The 21,588-nt window shown below is 30.4% G+C and overlaps 1 protein-coding gene across 2 annotated transcripts in view; it reads left to right on the forward strand.

The window, feature by feature from the left end:
• GIIIspla2 (Phospholipase A2 group III) overlaps positions 1–14,790 on the forward strand; it is a 164,208-nt gene extending 149,418 nt beyond the window's left edge. Inside the window, exon 6 of one of the 2 annotated variants that reach the window (XM_067050023.1) lies at positions 13,267–14,790. In XM_067050023.1, the coding sequence (XP_066906124.1) occupies positions 13,267–13,459 (193 nt within the window). In that variant the 3' untranslated portion in view covers positions 13,460–14,790. The remainder of the gene's footprint in view (positions 1–13,266) is intronic. The other variant, XM_067050024.1, reaches the window with a different exon arrangement.
• Positions 14,791–21,588: the final 6,798 nt, after the last annotated feature.

Raw genomic sequence — 21,588 nt, forward strand, 5'->3', positions numbered from 1 at the left:
AATATACTTATTATTTTTTAAACATCAATTATCTCTTACATTATATATTAGAGAAAAAAAAACCTCTAGAAAAATTACCTCAGAATATAAACAGAATATAAGCAAAAATTTTAATAAAGTACCAAAAATATTTTCAGGAGTTTATGATTGAAATCCTTGATCATACTTGATCTCCTCCCTCTACATTCATTCATTAAATACAAGATCTTGAATTATTAATTTAGATACAGCCTCTAATAGTTTAACTCTAACAGTCTCCGTCTTTGTTATTTGCCCTCTTTGTTATGCTTGTAATGTCTTAACAATATAATTATTCTTAAGGTACTTTCGTCCAAGAGTAAAATTGTATTTTTGGTTTAATTTCAACTCATTAGTGTTTAAGAAGATCTTGGAAAACTGAGAACCAAATGAAAAGAATGAATGCGAGAACTTTAGTATAAGTAATTGTAGAAATTTAGAAGAAATAAACGCAAATTGATTAAGTCTGTTTCACAAATCTACGTCAAAGATTTCATGGTTCGATAAATATTTTAATCAAATATAATAATCGATTAAATAACAAAACAACATGTGGGTTTTTTATTCTTTTTTTTTTTTTTAATTTGTTTGAAGATTTTTCGGTTACATTGACCCAAGACTTATCATAATACAATGTAGGAATATAATAGGGGTGTATCGCATAGATGTGGCAATAACATAATGTGTTACCATTTTTTTAGGATAATAAGTTTTCTTTGGAAAACATTTAATAATGATACTATTATATATTGTATAATAAATGTTTAACATTAGAATGAAATGATATTTTGGAACCTCTATCTTATTACTTTTTTTTTCCGATCCCTCTAAAACAGAAAAGAAAAGTGAATTAATAAGTGCATTACAGTGAAAAGAAAAGGAAGTAATTCGTGTTGGGTATTACCTTTTACTACCTTTGGTATTTTCCTTATTACTACAGTGAGTAAACTTTAATATTGCTCACTACTGTAAGTCACCGTTATACTCCTTTCACTCAGCTCTTTAAAGTTTGCAACAGCAGAGAGAAGCTCATCCTTGCTGATGGACCTTTAAGTAGCAGTGTGTAAAGGAAAACCCAACGAACTAAGCCCAAACTTGGAAACAATTAAAAGTGTCTGGCCTGTAGAGTTGAGATAAGCTCATCTCATTGCCAGTTGGATTCAGAACTTCTAGATCCGATACGGACTCGACCAATCGGTTCCTATCGACACCCCTAGCTTAAGGGTTGAGTCCTTCCTTGATTCCTATAGTAGAAAATATCAAGTAATTCTACACACTTTAATCATTTTTTCCCTCAACTATCTAAGGTTATCATGACTACGTAAGATTTAAAGTAAAATTTTTAACGTCCCTTGAGTACAACAAAATTGTTTTTCATTTTCCCCCAAACTTTAGCTTTGAACCTGAATTTTCGGAAGCAAGTCAAAATTACATGGACGCTTCCGCCGGTAAGCGATGATAGGATGTAGAAAGGAAAAGAAAATATAGAACCAACTCGACGCAATTGTTTTAACGCTATAGTCCTTATGAGTATTTTAGTTGTCTTTACATAACCAGTTTACGATGTTACAAGTAATAAAAAAAATAAATGTTATATTTTAAATATAATAAATATAGTCTAATAAATAATATGATAAAAAGAAGTTTAAAAAAATATATAATCAGACATCCTACGTATTACGGGCATTCTGATTTAATTTAATGAGTAATATAATGAAATTGAACTCATTGTTGAATATTTTAAAAAAATTAAAGGAACTAGACGAAAAACATAATAGCGAAATAATCTCTGGTTTTATTGAAATGGAAAACTTATATCGGCAGATCTCTATCGGATTACAGGGCAATAAATTTAGCTGGCTGAGATCGTGGTGACACTCTGATACACAAGTTGGCACACCTGCCGTCTCAAGGTCGGATGATGGCTGCACTGACCACGGCCAACTTGATATCGTCTCCAATTCAGCCTCTTATATCTGCTGATTACAAAAAGCGAGCAATATGAAGAATCCAACGACAAATAGAAATATCCCAAATCACAATTAAACCAGAATTCAGCAATAAAATGAGATTGTATCCACATTGAAGAACATTATTTTATACATTTCTAATTCATACATCCGTCAAGTCGCGGTTGAAACTGAATGAATATGTAAAACCTGACAACTATTGACTGAGAAACGCCAGAAAGGCCAAATTCTGAAATCACAATTTACCAAGTTTGAAAAATTTATAATTTTTTTCGCTAAACGTGCGAAACAAGGTTTCTGAAAATTATGCAGTAAAAAAACAAACAATATGGATATCAATTATATTATACTTCGGAAGTGAAAGACATTATATCCCATTTCCTTAATTTAAAACGCAACAGTTCAACAAATGTTTCCGTCTAAATAAAAGAATGCTTACCATTTATTTAAAAACATGTAACTCTTCTCGCGATTGCGCTAGGACAGGTGTTGGCAAACCGCCGTTTGAAAGAAATTTGGTACGGGTCTGTGAAAATTATAAAAATTTGGATAATATTCATGAACGTTGGATATTCCTTATTCGATTCTTGAATAAGCTATTGCTTTTGAAAGAAAACTAGTAAAAGAAGAAAGAAGATATTGATTTCTCGAATTTTGAAATTTCATTTTAATGAACACAATTTTAAAAATGAACAAAATTTTGATTGCAAAATTGCTAAAACTTTGTTAATTGGAAGAAACTGGGTCATTTATCACAGATCCTCTCAAAAGAAAAGTAATGCAATTAAGATTTCATCTGTTTGGAATTGAAAATGCATCTTTTGAAATGCTTTTAATACTTTCTCTAAGGCTTATATGACAACAATTAGAACAGATTGGAGGAAGATAGTCCGGGTGGCGGTTAAATAAAGGTATCAAATTCTTGACTAAGGTTTAAATTAATAAAAATGTATATGCCTTGTTACTGCATTTGAAAATCTTGAGTAAGAAAATGCACTTAGCTTTCCAAAAACGAATAATATGCTATTAAAAATTTTCAAAAGGTAGACGAAATTATCTTCAATGCTTGCAAGAGCTTTCCATTTAATGTTCCTAGTTCATTAGACTCAACTTAAAAATGTTAACAAATATTTCTCAACATGAACGTTATTCAAAAGTTTTTGAGAAACCAAATAACCGACATTACCAAGGAAATATAAGTAACAATGATAAAATTTCCAAATAATTACACGTGAATCACATACAAATTTATTTTTTATATAAGTGTACATATGATTATGTATAGGTTATTTAATAAATTTTATTTATTAGTTTAAATCTATAACTGTGATTTTTTTAAATATTTGTATTGATATTTACAACTATACATTAAAATACATTCAGTAAATTTGATCTCAGTTATAATGGAGTGATACAGGCGTATAGAGAAACTACCCATTGATAGCACTGTAATGACGTTTTACATTAGTAGGTCTCGTGACCATCTTCTTTTCAGGCGCCTTGGAGGATTGGTAGGAATGGAAGAAGAAGCGAGGTTAGAAAGGAGTTTATAATGGAAGGAAAGATATATGGTTCGGGCTAGTTCTGTTGCATGTGGAACATTAAGGTCTTTATGTATGATTTTATTTGTGACAAAATAAGGAGCATTTAGCTTTTTACGAGGGATTTGGGATTGGACACGAGAGGAATCTGTTATTGGAGCAAAAATAATTCTGTAGGTTGGAGGTATCGGATATTGCTTATATCCGATATCTCCAGCCTATCACTTTTTCTAAGGCTTATATGACAACAGTAAGACAGGTTGGAAGATACTCGTTGTCAGGGTGACGGTCAATAAAGGTATCAAAATAATAACAAAAGAAATATTTATTGTTAACTAACGTTTTGCCCCACTTTGGACCCCTCACAGGACTGACTAGAATGAAGTTCTGCTGTCAACTTTTGTTCAGTTATTGAACGCCACCCGGACTATCTTCCTCCAATCTACTTCATACTGTCAACTATCTTCTTCCAGTTAGAACAGATGTTTGCTTTCGAATAAAATATTTATTCCTCTATCCTCGAATCTAGAGTTTATAACATTTAATACATCAAAGTCGACGTTTTGGCTCCAAAGAGCCTGTCTCAAGAATCTATCGTGTATCACATCTTTTATTAACTGAAAATCAACTATTCAGAAAATTTGAAAGATCCGGTAAAACTTATTTCCGACATTTACTTAATTGATAGACCTACTTTGCTGGATTCAGTAATTCTTTTATGTTTATCGTACATATAAGCCAATACGTTGACTATAAAGTATTACAATTAATATACTTATAGCTGATTACCTTATTGGCTGATATTTTTTTTTAAAGGAAATAACATCTCTTACAATTAGTCTAGCAGACAGTTATGCAATACTTCTGAGTTAGAAAGACAAATAAAAATGTGTAATGATACTAATTTGCCAAAAAATGAACATAGCCCCCTCTTTCTTCTAGGTGCAGATATATATTTATATAATAGTCGAAGTATATAGATCCAGGTTTAACATCTATATACCTCGACTCAATATTTTTCAATGCGGTATCTTCGAAGAGATCTGAACCTAAAGAAAAGAGACAAAGTCGAAAATGTCTGTAAAAGTGACGACAGAACAAAGTGAAGATATAACAGAGGCAATACTAAGCAGTTAATTAAGGGGGTGCTATCTCTTTCCAGGCGACCGGACACCCCTCGCTCTCTAACAAATGGACTGGCCCAATAAATTCACAAGGTCAGGGGTCTTCTGAGGTCATGCAGGCCAAATAGTCAGTGTGTGTATGTTTATCTAGATCTCAGTGTATTCAACATTAGTCCTAGTTGTAACAAGTATGTCAACAATATTCTTTAATAATAAAAAAAAAAAACAATACATTTTTCTACGAATCCTAAAATTAATACAACCTTGGAATTCAAAGCTTATTGCAATAGAAAAGACGGATTGGTAGAAATATAAGAATATTCAACGACAGTTACTACAGGAAATCCCCTTTACCAAAATAAAAATAAATTGTACAACTAATGCAGTTCTGGATGGTTTTATAAATGTGACCATTTCCAAGGCGTGGCTGTGAAAGGGAGAAAGACACCAAAAGATAGGGTCAAAAAGATCGTTTGTACGTGATCAACACTTAGACTACATATTAAAACATTTATATTGATAAACAAGGATATTTGTATAGCCATAAGAGAATAATAATTTTTCACACATTCACATCGTCGCTTAAGATTTTCTTTTGAAGCCCGAAACAATCTTTTCTTAAAAAAATCAACATTCTAGAGATATCCCAAAGGAATTGGTCACAAAAAAAATATCTCAATTTCCTTTTCAATATTGGTGATCTTGGTGAAAGAATGTAAAAATAAAACACTAGTCCAGAAAATGCAGCCCTTTTTCTGACTGAATTAAACTAATCTATTTTTATAAATTATTGTTACCGAAATATTGTGTATGTCAGTAGGTTCCATTACGACACTCGATGAACCTTTTCTTTCAAATCATTAATTAATGCACCATTCCTAACCTATCGCCCGTACCTTTAGTGACTCGAAGCTTTTTTACATACTCCCGGGATGGACTGAGATAAAACCACAAGTGATGATTAGTAGGACGTTGAACAAAAAACCTGGCACCTCGCGATGAAATATGTCCAGCGAACAGAGTATTTGTCTCTGCCTGGGAATAATTTTTCTTTTAGGTCGTTCAGCCTCTGGTAAGGGGATATTAGCCTTAAGTATGCGTTATCGTCCCATTTTGATCGTAAGAAAGCCGACTCTAGTTCTCTGGACTGATATCGAGTGATGGATTCCGAGGGTGAGCTCTACAACATTTATTCGAACGACCGTATGGTGGTCACCTTACCCCAGGTCATTCTGTCCACAGTAGATGTTTATTCTAGAGTTGATTACTTCATGCCCAGAAAGGCAAATCAATGATCGTGATCCATTTATTTATTTTGATGAAACAAGGAAGGCAAGTTAACAAAAAAGTTACCAAACTATAATTGCAGGATTAAGAAGGGTAATATTCATTCCGTAGATTCGCCAGTTAAACCTATACCTTGTCTTTCCGACTCAGAATGCATGCAGAACGCATGAAATGAAACCATAATTTTATTGTGAAACAAATGTCCTCTGAGAATAATACATAATTCAGACTTCATGATCATTTATCTGGTAAAATATTTAAAATTTAAAAAATGTGGATTTAAAATACAATGACATTTAATATTATGGAAATATATATGGTTTGCATCGAAACGGTCGTTTGATTATGAAGAAGGTGAAGGGATATGTGTTGTTTAAAGAAAAGAACGGAGGAGGATCGGCGAACAGAGATCGAGAGAGAATTCCAGAAGGAGGTTGTACGAATGAGAAAGGATTTGCTAAAGAAGGCGGTTCTATTAGAAGACATAAATAAATCAATCAGGAGGAATCTAATGTTTAACGAATAGATAGATGAACGTAGAGTGAAAAGATCAAGGATCTAGGTGTTTTTTGCTTTTAAATTCTTGGAAAAGAAAAACAACAAGAGATTGCCGTCGGAAAATAGGCTAACACTACTACCAACAGAAGACATGAGAGTGACTGGGAAACCCGAAGTATTTCATGAGCCATCTTATGAGCCTCTTCAGACTCATCTCTAGCCTAGCAGAAAGCACTACGAAAACCAAGAAACCGTAGTCCAAATAAATATTAGGAGCTGGAAGTTTAAGATACTTTGAAGTACCGTTATAGATTTACGTGGGATCTGCAGTACCTGATGAAAGTGCTGTTCCAAAACGATGTGCAACAGCACTCTTCTGTGTCTATCAACATATAATTATAATCAGCACTCAAGATGATTTTCAATGATTTTATTACAAATGTGGACATAGCTGCTTTTCAATAAAAAGACAAATCAGTTATTGATAATACATACCAGCTTGCTATGACTCCTACTCTTTAGGCTAATCCGCCCTTATTGATTTTTGATAAAAATAATAAGTAAAAGTTATACTTATGATTTTTCTCCAAAATCGATAAGGGCGGATTAGCCTAAAGAGTAGGAGTCACAGCAAGCTGGTATGTATGATCAATAATACCTGATTTGTCTTTTTATTGAAAAGCAGTTTTCGTTGTCACCAACGAGACCGTGGTTTAGCAAATACTTATTGAGGCTATTTCGTTTTGATAAACTTGAGCTATTGGTATATGCTTTGGACTACGGTAACCTTGCTTTGAACTGATCAAATGTATCGATAGCAGAGGTTAAGTACCTCTGTGAATCAATGAACCCTGAGGAGCTCAAGCCGTCACCTATTGAAAATCGACATTGGCATTGAACTGGTATAGAGCATACATGCACAATAGCCATTGTCTCTGGAGTATCTCATTGCTGGCAAATATTTTAATTGCAGGTGCACAGGTGGCTCTGCGTTCTGTCGATATTGCCTCAGCGGCGCCTCATCGAGATGCATGATATTCAGGCTCTGCATTCTTCTCTCCGCGTCTGTTCTCAGCTGACACCAACATTGCGGGTTTGCGAATTCCTGAGATGAGACATCTGGCCCAGTTTTATTAATTAATATATGAAAAGTGTATTTCATTTATTTCCTAATTACTGAATTATAATTATGTTATACAATTTTATCTACATCATTATGGAGGCTGAATATTTATGTTGATCGATGGCGCGCACGCGAATCGACTTTAACTTGTTTGATAACTAATATATGGGAGACCCTTTATATGTTTTCGGAGGTATAGAAAATCAAAATGCTATCGATTTTAAGACAGCGCGCATTCAAGCATACATTTATTTTTACTTTTCAGATTTATACGATATTAAAGTCTGTTAATGTGTTGTCTAAGGTACACTCAAAACTACTGTAAAAGTACTTTATTTACATCTCCACCAGTCACAACAGCCCTGATGAAGACTTAAATTGTTTGTCGAATCGTTGACTACAAATAAAGTTGAAAACTATAGTTTTTACAATTTCTGCATTCCCGAACAAATATATTAGATTCCAATATGCTATAACATTCAAAAAGCTGAAATAAATCGATAGACAATGGCAGGTACGCTATTAAATTAAAATCTATAGTATTTCCATACACTGTAGCTCCGAAAACTTAAAAAGAAATCCTAAATGTTAAAATAAATCAATACGAGAGTACGCGATCTTAAAATTGATAGCATTTCCATTTTTGCACCTTCAAAAACATATACAGGGACCCACTGTTTTAAAAAAAAATGAATTTAAATTATGTTTATAATGATAAACAGCTACATGCAATACTTCAGGAATTACTGACAATAATTCTAAAAATATAAGACCACCACATTAAATTTTCAAGGTTTTGTTACCAAATTTCGGAAATTGCTTCAGGAAAAAAAATCGATTAAATGTATTGAATTAATTTTATTATTTATTTTCCATTCATTTTTAATGATACATAATTTTCAAAATCATCAATTTTTGTAACAAGGTAAAAAAATTTAATTTTTTCAAATCAAATTAACTCATTATTTTATAATTTAAAAATAATGATTTAATTTAAAGTTAATCAGTGCCTTTAATGGTGAGCTTCCTGAGACTGGTTAACTTCTTGACACACGTGCTAAGCGGAACGGGGCCAACTTTTTACATTAACTATTCTGAATTATTATATGAGCCTTTCAGTTGAAGGAATGCCTAACTCCACAGTATTTTGAATATTGTTTCAATAATAATTATTATTGAATAAATGGTTAAGAGTAAAATGTTAATTTTAGTAAACTGTAATTTTTTTATACTTAGTTAAAAGAAAAACATCAGCAATTAGCAACGCATAATGTTATTAAAAGTACTTTTTCCCCCTTTAAATTGAAATTAGTTATTCTGTCTTCTGAAAAGTTCTCACCTATTCCATATTCTTTTGAGTTAAACACTAAACGGAAAAGTGTCGTTTTTACCTATAAATTTATCAAAAGTTAAATGTTGTAAGCATATACTAGTGATGGCGAAATAAACAAAACATCCCCAATCACAACGCCAAAATCTAACATCAATTACCGATCTATTTTAGATTAATGGGAACAACAGTGCACCCAGCACACCCTCCATAGATCTAGTTAGTTTGCTTGTCCGACGCCTAGGCGCACAGTTAAATCGCCTGAAATGGCCAACTGTTAGTTCGCAGGCTGAGAGTAATTTTAAGAGGGGCCGCCACTATTACCATACTGTGGTAGATAATATCGGTATAAGATTCTCTATAAATATATATATATATATACAGAATCTTATACCGATATTATATATTTGATGTCAGCTGACAGAATAGATTAGCTGATCGAATTATATATATAGAGAGGAAGAGAGGGACCAAGACCAATAAAGGCATTCTGTTGCTGGAAACGTGTGAGTCATTTCGTATCCATTTTTTTCTGCATTTATATCATCATTTTTTGGGTAAATTTCTTTACACAATTATGACAAAACCTACCAAACAATTTGTTATATGTCAGTAATTCCAATGATATTTCGCGAAAAAAATTTCCCTTCACTGAACCCTATCAATGCCTAAACTTATAAATAAGATCGGAGTGACACTCTTTAGCTATCCTTAAAACTTAAAGATGTATTTGTTCTTAGCTGAAGCTGTAAGCGGCAAGCCCTTTCGTAACAGTCAAAAATAGTCCAGTAATTTAAATTTATGAGTTCCTAAGCAATAAACACCCCACGGTTACAGCAAACGCGAATACTAATAGCTTGTAAACTAAAGTAATTTCTAGTACTACCGTACTATTAGAATTGGCGTGAAAGTTGACATTATCTGTTGCATGTGAACTATCACACTTTATGACCTTATTATACTAACCGTATTTATAATTTATAACTTGTCTATTTCCTATTTATTGTTTGTCTGTGGTGAATATTGTTGTATTCAATTATTAGTTTTTATCATTCATTGGAAAAGTTTTCAGCGAGATTAGGAGTACTCCGAGCGTGTGAACAATCAGAGCCATACTGTCACAGTTGTGAAAACACTACTACGATCTCCTGTACTGTACGACTGTCACTTGGAGATTGCCATGAATACCAACCGATTTACGACAAGTAATCAGCATTTTGTGCTTTTATCCAGGATTTTATTTCTATTTAAATTTTGTTGCACTTTGATATCGTAAATTCTGTATAATTAAACCTTTCAAAGCATAATTACGAATAATATAATTATAATAATCAAGAATATAAGGGAGTGAGTAGCTCAGTGGTAAGGCACTGTGCTATGTTTCACTGTAGCCGTGAGTCAGCTCTGTGGGTCAGGGGGCTCTTTGGGGGTTACATGGTTATTATAACAATTTGTTAGTTTTTTATTTTTAGTGAAGAAAATTAATAATGATAACAGTTATTTTTCTAGTAACACTACTTCCTACAAAGTACTGAACCCCTTACCCTCCATGAGTTGTAGTGGTACAGATTTTAATTTTAATTTTTTTAACAGTAATTTTTATAGATAATAAATATACCTTTAACTACTGGTAAATGGGATAGGAACTTAGTAAACCATTTTTTCATGAAATAATCTATTGTTTTCACTTGTAGTTCTTGTAAACCATGGAGGGAGGGAGCTGCTATGATTCTTAGGACCTTGTTTTGGAATGATTGTATTAAGAATTACTAAAAGATATAACAAACCAACCTTGTACCTACTGAAAATTACTACATTACGTGTTTCATGGTTGCTAGATAATCAGGCAAAAATAAAAAAGGCAATCAATAAAATTTTTAAAACTCTATAAACAAGCATCGACAGTGTAACATTTATAATTTAATGTCAATTTAAATATTTTTTGAATTCTTAAAACATGATCACCACGATATACATTGTTTATTCCACTTTTTTATAAGATGGTTTTAAACCTATGTCTATAATGAAAGCTTTTAATTGTCAAAGATTATTTATAATTTTATTTTAAATACCGCCTTTCTAATTAAACGTACGTTATAGTAGGATGATTTATGCTTGAATTCAAATGGTACGACGAAAACCTCCCTCTACGAACTGAAACAGACAGTTATGATGCTGATGGTCTATAAGAGAGGTGTACTTGCGGAAGAGATAGGCCTTTACAGCCCAACAGCTGATCTTTACAGCCACCTTCCTCCCGTTATCTGCAATAGTGTGCTGTATAGTTTTTATTATATTTATCCTCATGGAGGGGGATAACGTCTGGAAGTAGAGGAAGTGCGGGGGAGGGGATCCAAAGGACACTGAGAATGGAGCACTGGAAAGGAATATCAACGCATTGCCGATAAACATGTTTTAATCATATTATTCCGGCTACTCGATTTTTGTTTTGTTTTTTATTCTCTTAGTAAATAAAATAACAAATACCACTCACTCACAGTATCTAAAAAAAAACAATACCTCCGAAGCTCAACTTTTTAGTAGTTTTCTGCCTTATGCTGTAGATGTGCAAAAAAATTGTGATTTTTTTTTTTAATATAATATAAGGCAGTCCACAGTAATGGTGATTTCCTAAGCATACTTACTGACCTCTCGGGAACATTACCAACACCATTATATCTACACTAGAGTATATAAGCAGATGCCAATAGTTCTTATTTTTAAAAATATATAAATTAAATAAAATTGAAAAAAAAATATTCAATAACAGTAAGTGGCATTAATTAATGTAATAAAGATCAAAATAAATTTAAAAAAATATATATATATATTCGTATATATCTGTTTTCTTAAGTTAATCAAACATTTCCGGAATGTAAGGGCTCTTATTGTTTAGTAAAGTTGACAAATGGTATAGTAATTTGGTGTCTATCAAATACCTGTAGTCTGTCAACATGTGTTTAATAGCTAGGGGTACATTACCCTGTCTACGTGTTGATCTATAAGTTCTTAACAATAAGTATCCTTGAGATAGTGGAGTTTGTCCAATTCGTAGTCTATTCAGTACTACTTCGTGTCTGCAGCTTTGGGTAGTCTTCCATGGAAGTAATGTACTCTTAGTTTGTTTTATGTTGTGTTGTTCCAAGTTGCTTGTCATTTATTTATTATTTGTATTGTCATGAGAGTAAAAATGCCGCTATGAGGACAATCAAAGCAGTCATATGGCGGAATCAATAGCTACAGCTTTTGCCTCTAGGACAGTTTGACAATTGCCCGGGATGTCCTCGTGTCCTGGTATCTAGAAGAACAAAACTGAGCAGTCAGTCCAATTTAACTTGAAGATTATTAGAAATATGAGTAAAATTGTGCTTTAAGTGATTGAAAAATATATGGAGTGCCCCATACGACTTTCCTTGCCGCTAAGACCAATAAAGTATTTGATTGCTGAATCTTCACTAATAATAGATACTTGTATTTATCTTTTCATTTCTGTAGAGAATTTATTTACATTTCAAATACCCATTTAAAATCACACCAAATTTTTAATCTTAGAGAGTTCTGTAACGCATAGATCCGTTTAAATCTGCATATCGAAAATTTAACCCGATTTAAATTCTCTTCTTACCTAAGAGATAAGAAAAGTAAAAAATATGAATACAAAGCCTCCACTAATATTGATACGATAACTTATGTATTTTTTTATTTTTTTGAAATTTCATTATCTCATGAAATAAAATAAATGAAATTTCATTATCTCATGAAATAAAATAAATGAAATTTTATTCTCATTATTATCACAAATAAAATTTTATTCTCTTCATAATTATACATTGAATATCGTTTATGACGACCCCATAATGTAATGATGAATCGGTTATAGTGTCGAGAAATTCTGAAAATAGATTTTGTGAACCTTACCAATATACTTATTACTTTATTTACTAACTGATATCACGACTGATTTATTTTGACAAGTTTTTAAATAAAGGAACATTAGCCAAAAATGCATATATTTTTTCTTTACTCAGGAGTCTCTTAAGAGGATAGATCTGACAAAAACTCCATATTGAAAATTTGAGTCGAGTACAATACTGTCTTTTCCTAGATGGTAAGGAAAAGTTCGTTTTTTTTTTTAAACAAATCAAAAAAATTGTGATTTGAGAAACCAAGATTCTGGTGATAGCAGAATGGCAATTGCCCACAATTTGTTCCCATATATTGGCCTGATTTCTGTCTTAGCCGTTAACAAACGTTACTTTTTTAAATACCGTCTTTTCCATGTCAGCGCCTAAATTATGTAGCCTTAACATTTTATTGCAAATTTATTTTTACAAAAAAATACTTTTGACTAATATGTTTTTAATTATCTTTTAAGGTTTCGGACGTGCCTGAAGATGTCTGGTTCCACAGCATCCAACTTCGTCGGCAAACTCTTCTTCAACTTAGTGCAAACCAAGTGCTTCGTTCTCAAAACGGAACGCATTTGCGTCGAAAGAAACTGGTGGGGCAAGTGCCAGAAAACGGAACTGCGCAAGCTGGCGCACATCAGGACCAACATGGCCTACTAGATCTGCGGTGCCCGTCACATCGGCATCTTGTGACTAATTGTTTTGGTGCTAATATATTTTATCGTTTTTATTGCCTAAGTACTTAGGATCTAATTCCTTTAACTTTAAATTTTATTGTTATGTTGATTTTGTTTAATTTTTATTTATTTTTTACAAAACATTTATGATTTAGGAAATCACAAAGTGATAAGATTGACTGTAAATATGGGCTATTCTATATTCCCTGAGTAGAATGGCGAAGATTTTTTTTTTGTACAGATTAGTAATAGTAGGTAACGAAAAATTAATTTGAAAAAATGGTGATTAATATTTAAATCAATTGTGCTAAACATCAAATTAAGTGTATTAAAATCTATTTTCCAGCTAAGATATCGAATTTGTTGACTAATGTTCCTAAGAAATGCATAAATTATCTAAGATCTTTGAAATAAACTTATTAACTTACCCATTCTGAAGTAGATCACAGTTAACTGTATGTGAACCTTAAAACTCGGTGAATTACAGAGGCCAAAGATAAAAGCCAATATGTCATAGATACATAACAGTATTTTTAACTAATAATTAATTAGCTACTTAAAGTATAAGTTTTAGCAGTTAATGATGTTGCCATTGTCTGTTATTATTTATATAATATTCCAATCGTAGAAATTGTCCAGACCTCTGTGCAATGTAGTATTAAGTTTACTTTTGTAAATAACAAAGATATATATATTGTATTTATTAAAACTAAAATTAAGTTGTGTTGTTAAGTTTTTAACAATTATTTACATAACATAAATGTATAAATTTTTTGTGATATAACGATGATACTTATAGTTTGATAGATGCAGCTCAATCAGAAAGCAATAAAAAGCAATATGTAGTGAATAAGCCAACTGTTATAACTGTTAAAACCATATCATACATTTAATATATGGAATTACTCATGTCATGTGTAATATAGTGGTTATTTATATATTTTGCTAAATATTCCACTATGACAACTAAATAGTTATTTTCTTAGTCAGTTATGAAATACTTAGCTTGCACATTCCTGTATAAAATATTATTTTGTCATTGTTAAAGAATGAATAAAACTGATATGTAAATATGAAACAAATATGTACCTAATCTGAACACTACCAGAAGAATTATCCTTCCTTTAGTCCAACAAACTGCCACCATAAAGAATCCATAGAACAAAACACTACCACAACCTTGGTCATATACATTTCTTCATAAGGAAGGTTAAAAAAAAAAAAATCAAATATGAAGTAATTACTATTTCAGATATCTCTATGTCCTCTATACTTGATTGTCATAAAAGATAAATATTCAATATAAGCATTTTTGCTCAAAATATTTTAATAGTACTCTGATTCCAGCAAAAGATTTTTAGGAAGTAAATGCAAAATTTTTAAACATAAAAGTAATATTGCACTAGCGAAATCCAATCGTACTTTAAAACACCAAAAACATATTTTGAGCACACCATTTCATGTAGAAAGGGTCCAATGCCTATGCTCGAAAGGAGAGTTAAGGGGGTAACCACAATTTATTGTTTCAGGGGAGTTTCTCTTCCTTATGTAGGGTATTTCATACCTTTCAAACCCTTTGGTACCCCTAGCCTTAAAGGTTTTTATTGTCTTTTTTATATCCTACCATGTTATTATTGACATATGAGGAAGGAAGAGGAGGGTTGTCCTATAGGTAACTAACTAACCTCTTGTGGAAGGGTCAAGCTTTCATTTCATGGGAATCCCATAAAATAAAAGTAAACCTATTAAGCCCAGAATCAAACCTCTGTAGACATGTGTTTGCTAATGTAGAGCCTCAGCTAACTCAGGAACACCCTCCAACAACATCATATAACCCAGGGCCACACAATATTGTACTGGCCCTTTGTACCCAGTGAAATCCTTACACCTAATAAATTATCGTCAATTCCCTTTGCCTTTTAGAAGATTAAAAATACTAAATGCTTTGATTTGGTTAAGGCAGTTTGTTTTTTTGTTTTTTAGAAACTAACTCTACGCAGGATCACAGAACCCTTAGTGGTAGTTGCGCCATAGGAATGATATGTTATGCCCTCAGATCACACAACAATTGTGAAAACATATATTTATTTCAAATAAATTGAATTTCAAAATAAAATCTATTTTTTAATTAAGGATATAACAACAGAACTATCTGTTCTTTATACAATAGAAAAAGATTTTTAAGTAAAAAACATTGTTTCACCTTTCAGGGAATAGCGTGATACTTTCATTCTCACAATCTTTAATAATCACAATAGAAGCAATCCCTCTTACTATTTATTGGTTAAGTAAAAATTACTATTATTGAGTTTCCATGGTTGTTATGAAAATCTTCAAAATGTTACAGCAATCAATTATGAAAACATATATTTTCTCCTTTATTTAACAATCAATTTCTTTCAGAGATCATATTTATACGTTTTTGTTACTACTAAAAATGAAAGATGCCTAATATTATTTTTAAACAGCTTACCTGTTTTAGATGTGGGCTGTATCTTTAAGATTGTCTAGCTTCAGCACCATTTCTTCAGAACTCTGAAATGTATAATAGTAGTTGGTAAAATACATAACTAAATAATTTAAAATAAATAAAAAAATTTAAAGATATGACTATTTTTTTTTAATTTATTAACAATTAAGAAATATATACTTATACCAAAACTTTTTTAATTTTACAATAGATAAATAATTATGCAAGTTCACTTAAGCAGTGCTTCTAGAATAATTAATATGATAACGCCATAATAATAAAATAAAAAAAATATTTAAAGATAAAGATATTTTGGCAGTTCTTTCAGGAACTGTGTAGTGAAATCATTCAACTTAACTCTGGTAACAACTGCATTGGAGTTTTAAAGGAGTTCTGAATGAATGAAGTACTCTCCCTGACTAAATTACAGGCCAATGCCTATTATGTTAGTTATTTTTGTAAAAAATTAATACAAAAAAAAAAAAACTCAGTAAACAAATAGATACTTCAAAATACTTATTGGTATCAAGTTGTGTAGATAACATCATGTGTAATACATTCAAGGCTGAAGATAATAATGTAGTTAGGCGATAAACTCTAATCTAGGGTACAGGTATTTTGGAAGAAATTTTATTTTAATTAGTTATAAATAACAAAATTTTAATCTAAAGGCAAAGGAGAAATTAGAAAATAGGAATGTATATTAATTAATTTTCTCTAAAAATCAAAAAAGATACAGAAGCATCATGCAACCCTCCTTGCTGTAGCAAAGGCAGTTTATTTGGAAATATTATACTCCAAAAATAAGATTCCCTTTCATCATGCTAGATATTATAGAATAAAACTATAAACTTTATCTGAGACCATATTCCATAAGAATGACTAATAAACAAAGTTACTTTTTGAACACATAAACCAAAAATATACCAAAAATATACACAACACTATGAATCAAGAAAGTTAATTATCACTAATTGCAATAAATACCACAGGAAAAATTAAATATTCCTATAAGTAAATAATATAATTGTTAGAGAAATAAAAAGGAAAAAGAAACAGTAAGTAAATTAGATTAAACTGAAAAAATAAATGTAACCTTAAGAAATAATCCCCAAAGAAGTCTGAATGCTGAAGAGATATTGAAAGGTTTAGAATACACAAAAAATCATACATGGTTATTAGAAGAAATAAAATGTTTATTATAGTAATTTCAATCAGTGGTTCCTAATTCGTAGAAGCCTACTAAGCCAGAAATTGAGCCATATACGACCCACCCCAACAACTGACTTAAGCTAAGATGGGTCTCCCCAGGAAAAATATTGGAAAATTAGATTGCTTAAAGTTTATTTTAAGAAATTTGTAATGTGCATTTACCTGTTAAAACATTTTAAATAACACTTAATTATCAGAAAATGTAAACAGTAAAGCAGATCTAACAAAGCCCTTACAAAATATGTGTTGACCACCCGCAGCCCATCATCAAGGCTCTTGTGGCCCCTCCATAGTCCACAGTATTGTACCTATGAACGATAATCATTTGACTCATTAGTCAAGAGAAAACACATATGCGAGCTGTAGTTTGTAATAAATAAATTCAAGTTTCTCAGGAATTTATACCATTATTTTAATGAATAAAAAATCTGAAGATTCTAAGGTAACATTATAGGATATTAAATATTGATTATTATGGATATATTGATAAAATAAAAACTGTTAAATTAAAGAATAAATTGTAAAATAGTTTACTGAGGTATACACTTTCTTTCTCATCATAGCCCAAATTATCAACTCCTAGATTAGTCACTATTGTTATTGAATTAAATGAAGGTTATTTTAATTAACACTTAACCTTTTTTCAAAAATATGAATACTTGAAAATCTTTCAAAAACATGGATTGATAACATTTTCAACAGCATTAAACTATCTGGAATCCTTATGAAGGATCCTAGGCCCACCGTCAGAAGACGAAGGGGGTTCAAAATCTACAAGGCCTAATAAATATGGATTAAAAAATTTTAAAGTAGTCAAACTGTTTATTGAAAAAATATATGAAAAAAAAATCATTAATAACAAAACAATAATTGATAACAAGCTTACTTTTATTATATTCTGGTAATGTGTCCTCTTTTAGATATATGTTCATTATAGTTTAAAGAGAAAAGAAAGTGTTATGTATATTGAGTTTAGATCAGCAAGATAATTGAAGCTAGACTTAGTTATTCAAACTTTTGCAGATAATAAGGCAAGAAACGTATACAAAATAAAACAATTTGTATACAAAAAATACTTCAAGTTCTCCTCATTAATAAAAAATTTAGTAAAAAAAAATGTGATGTACTTTATGCAAAACTTTTAAATTTATTGCAAAAATTTTATTTGTATAATACCTTACACTAATTATATTTTATATCCTACATTAATATTATATTTCATAATCCATATATTAATATTATTGACAAAAATATGACATATTGAGCCGGAGAGGAAACTGTATTATTTTCTTCCAGAGCTGTGCTCAGCTGATGGCAGCCCTGATGTGCCCAAGTAATTTACTATGTCAAGTTTTGACAAAGTGAACTACATTGTCAGATCCAAATAATTTGTTAAGTTGACTGTCAGTTTGGATTCTCCAAATATCAAATATGAGGCCATATATTTTCTGCTAACAAAATACTGATGATTTTAAGTCAGTTTTTTTAAAATATGTTACAATTTACAATCCTTTGCATCTAGCTCTTTTATTTCACAATATTTATAAAGAATAAAAATGTTCCAAGAACTAAATAGGTTCATGTTAATCTTTCTCTAATAAAAATGTCAAAAAGGCAGAAAGCGTAACAGAAACATGATGAAAAACCATCGATAAAAATATCTACTATACATGTTAAGGTTAAACCAATTTTCATTGAGTCATTCTGAGTAACATGAGAAAATATGAAATCTAACTGACACACTGATAAAACCAAGTTCATTGCTTTTGAAAATGGATGTCTGAATAAGAAATTCTGTATTTGTAACACCATCTTTTATATCTAAAAACTTAAATAAGAAAAACATTTTATTAAAAGTGCCTGTTTGTTTTTATGTAATAATACCATATTAGTGGAACCCATCAATCTAATGGATTTATCATTTCAAATGACATAAATGAAACAATTTAATATGATTTTTAAAAAATATATAAAATTTTTATTGATTTATTAATATCATTATGTGTTTTAGTTCATTTTTCACAACTTTTGTGACCCTTTATAATAGGTTTTAGAAAAGAAAAAAAATTGCAGTTTTGTTACTAATATGAAATATATGAAAGAATTGTTAGAGCTCTAAAATTGAGATCATCATGATAAACTTAAGATAAATAACTCAATGAACATACTGCAACAAAATTGCACAGGTTATAAGCACATTTATCCAGCTGTTTATTTACAAAAGGGTACTTATGTGTACATATACTCATACGTATTATGCTATGTGATATTTTAAGGAAAATAGATATTGTAATTTGTAACAATAATATAACTACTCCTTTCTACATAGCTCCTAGTTTATTGTTTTTTTTTTTATTATCAGAAGTAGCTAGTAGTTATCAGAAGTTAAAAATTGAGTTTACCTGGCTAAAATAGCAATAAATAAACATTAATACAATTTTCCCCATAATTAATATGTTAGTAACATAGAATCTTCATGTACTCTTGTCTTCAACAATAATTAAAGTCAGCCTATGATAATTGTTATCAACCAAACATTAATAAATTAATCAACATAAATATGTATATAGTATTATTATTATGAAAGTTACATGATTTATAAGCAAATGGTGGAAGTGGTGTTTGGGAGGAATTGTAGAAGAGAAGAAGAGGAACAGAAACAGTAAAGAATTCTAGAAATAGATATCAGGAATAATGAAGAGTTAATTAAATAATTCCTAAGTTTAAAAAGTTTGATTAAGTGAACAAACACCAGATGGGAAGCATTCAACCACCTTATGAATGTAGGAGAGGTAATAAATGTAACCAAAAAATGGAATAGTGAAGCAAGAAATGGATTAATAATTTAAGATCATGAGTTAAAGAAAAGATATTGGAATTTGCAACAAACATTTTTGAGATGAATCAATGATAAATACATAAAGCTCCTGATATGATGGAAGAGTTAAAAGGGTAAGGTAAATAGACAAGCAAGAAAATAAGATCAACAATGTATGGTATTCTGGCATTCACTGGATAACAGAAGAGTTCAAGACATAAATTGTTAGGGAAATGAGTAATTAAGTTAATTAATTAGAAAAGAGAAAGGGTTCGAATGAAAGATCGAATCAGTCCTGAGATGAAATTGAGGAACAAGATAGTGATTTGAGACAGAACGAAAGAAGTAAACTACATACATCAAACCTTAAAGCTATAAAAAATATTGTTGATGATAAAAGAAAGAGCAACTCTTGCAAGATTACTAATGCACAATGTTAAAGCAGCTGAGATGGCAATAATAATATGTTGAACATTCATGATGAAAGGAGACAAAAATTCCGCTGATTGACAAATCTTATGATCTATTTCTCTACTCCCTACAGCAATGAAACAAGAAACAATTTAAAATGTATTGAATCAACTGTTGATGAGTAAAATAAAATACTTTTCATTCCATTTAATATTACACTAGAACAGTTAATTTGGATTTTATTTATATATAAATATACACCTATATAATAGATGTATTTTGTTTTTCTTTGTAGCATTAGTTAATTTTTTTATTTTAATAGGAGAGATAAATTGTAAAAAATACACTGAATACATATAGTACAAAAACATTATGATAAAGCTCAATGTTTATAATGTTTAATAAACAACATTTAAAAAGCTTATTTCAAGAAAATTACTAAAATCCCTCCCCCTGCAAAATGCTTGCATTTATACCTTATTTTAAGAAATATTTAATAGTAGACAGAATACCACAATGCTATATTGAACCAACTTTTTTGTGAATAATGTATTAGCAATAAATAAAATACATAATATTTTACCGGTCAATAAAATGAAAACATTACTTTGTGGTAATGATAAGTATAGAAGACCTATTACTGCTAATAAATTAATAAGATAAACAATTCGTTTTTGATACTGCTTTTTAAAAACTTAATAACCTTACAAAATAAAACAACCGCGCTGAGCGTGCTGCATTCTTGTGAGTGAAAAAACAACTGCATACTTGATTTTGGCGGATGTTTAGTTAATGCGAAATTGCAAATTTTGTTCACATATTTAAATTTAATTTTCTTGTAATTTTGTTTTCCATTTGAAAAAATTAAAAAAAAATTTAATAAAACAATTTATTTGGGATATCATTTTCATTTTTCCTAAATGAATATTTAAGTATTTAGACATAAGTAGAAAACACTGAGCACTAAATATAGAGGACTTTTAGAGAAATGATGAAGTAAACTAAATTTGACTTAACTAGAGGTAAGTTTCTATTTAGAGCACAATTATTTGTGTTGTTAACTCCAAACAAGCTTCAGTTTTATAAAATATTAATCAAATATCTTGGATAAACATTATGTAATTGAAACTTATTGGTATCAGTAATAAAATGTTCCTATATTTTGGACAGAGCTGGACAAACATTAGTTATAGATGAAACT

The sequence above is a fragment of the Halyomorpha halys genome, unplaced genomic scaffold, assembly GCF_000696795.3.
Source record: "Halyomorpha halys isolate HHAL.00 unplaced genomic scaffold, Hhal_1.1 Scaffold126.1, whole genome shotgun sequence".
In the NCBI taxonomy this organism is placed as follows: domain Eukaryota; kingdom Metazoa; phylum Arthropoda; class Insecta; order Hemiptera; family Pentatomidae; genus Halyomorpha; species Halyomorpha halys.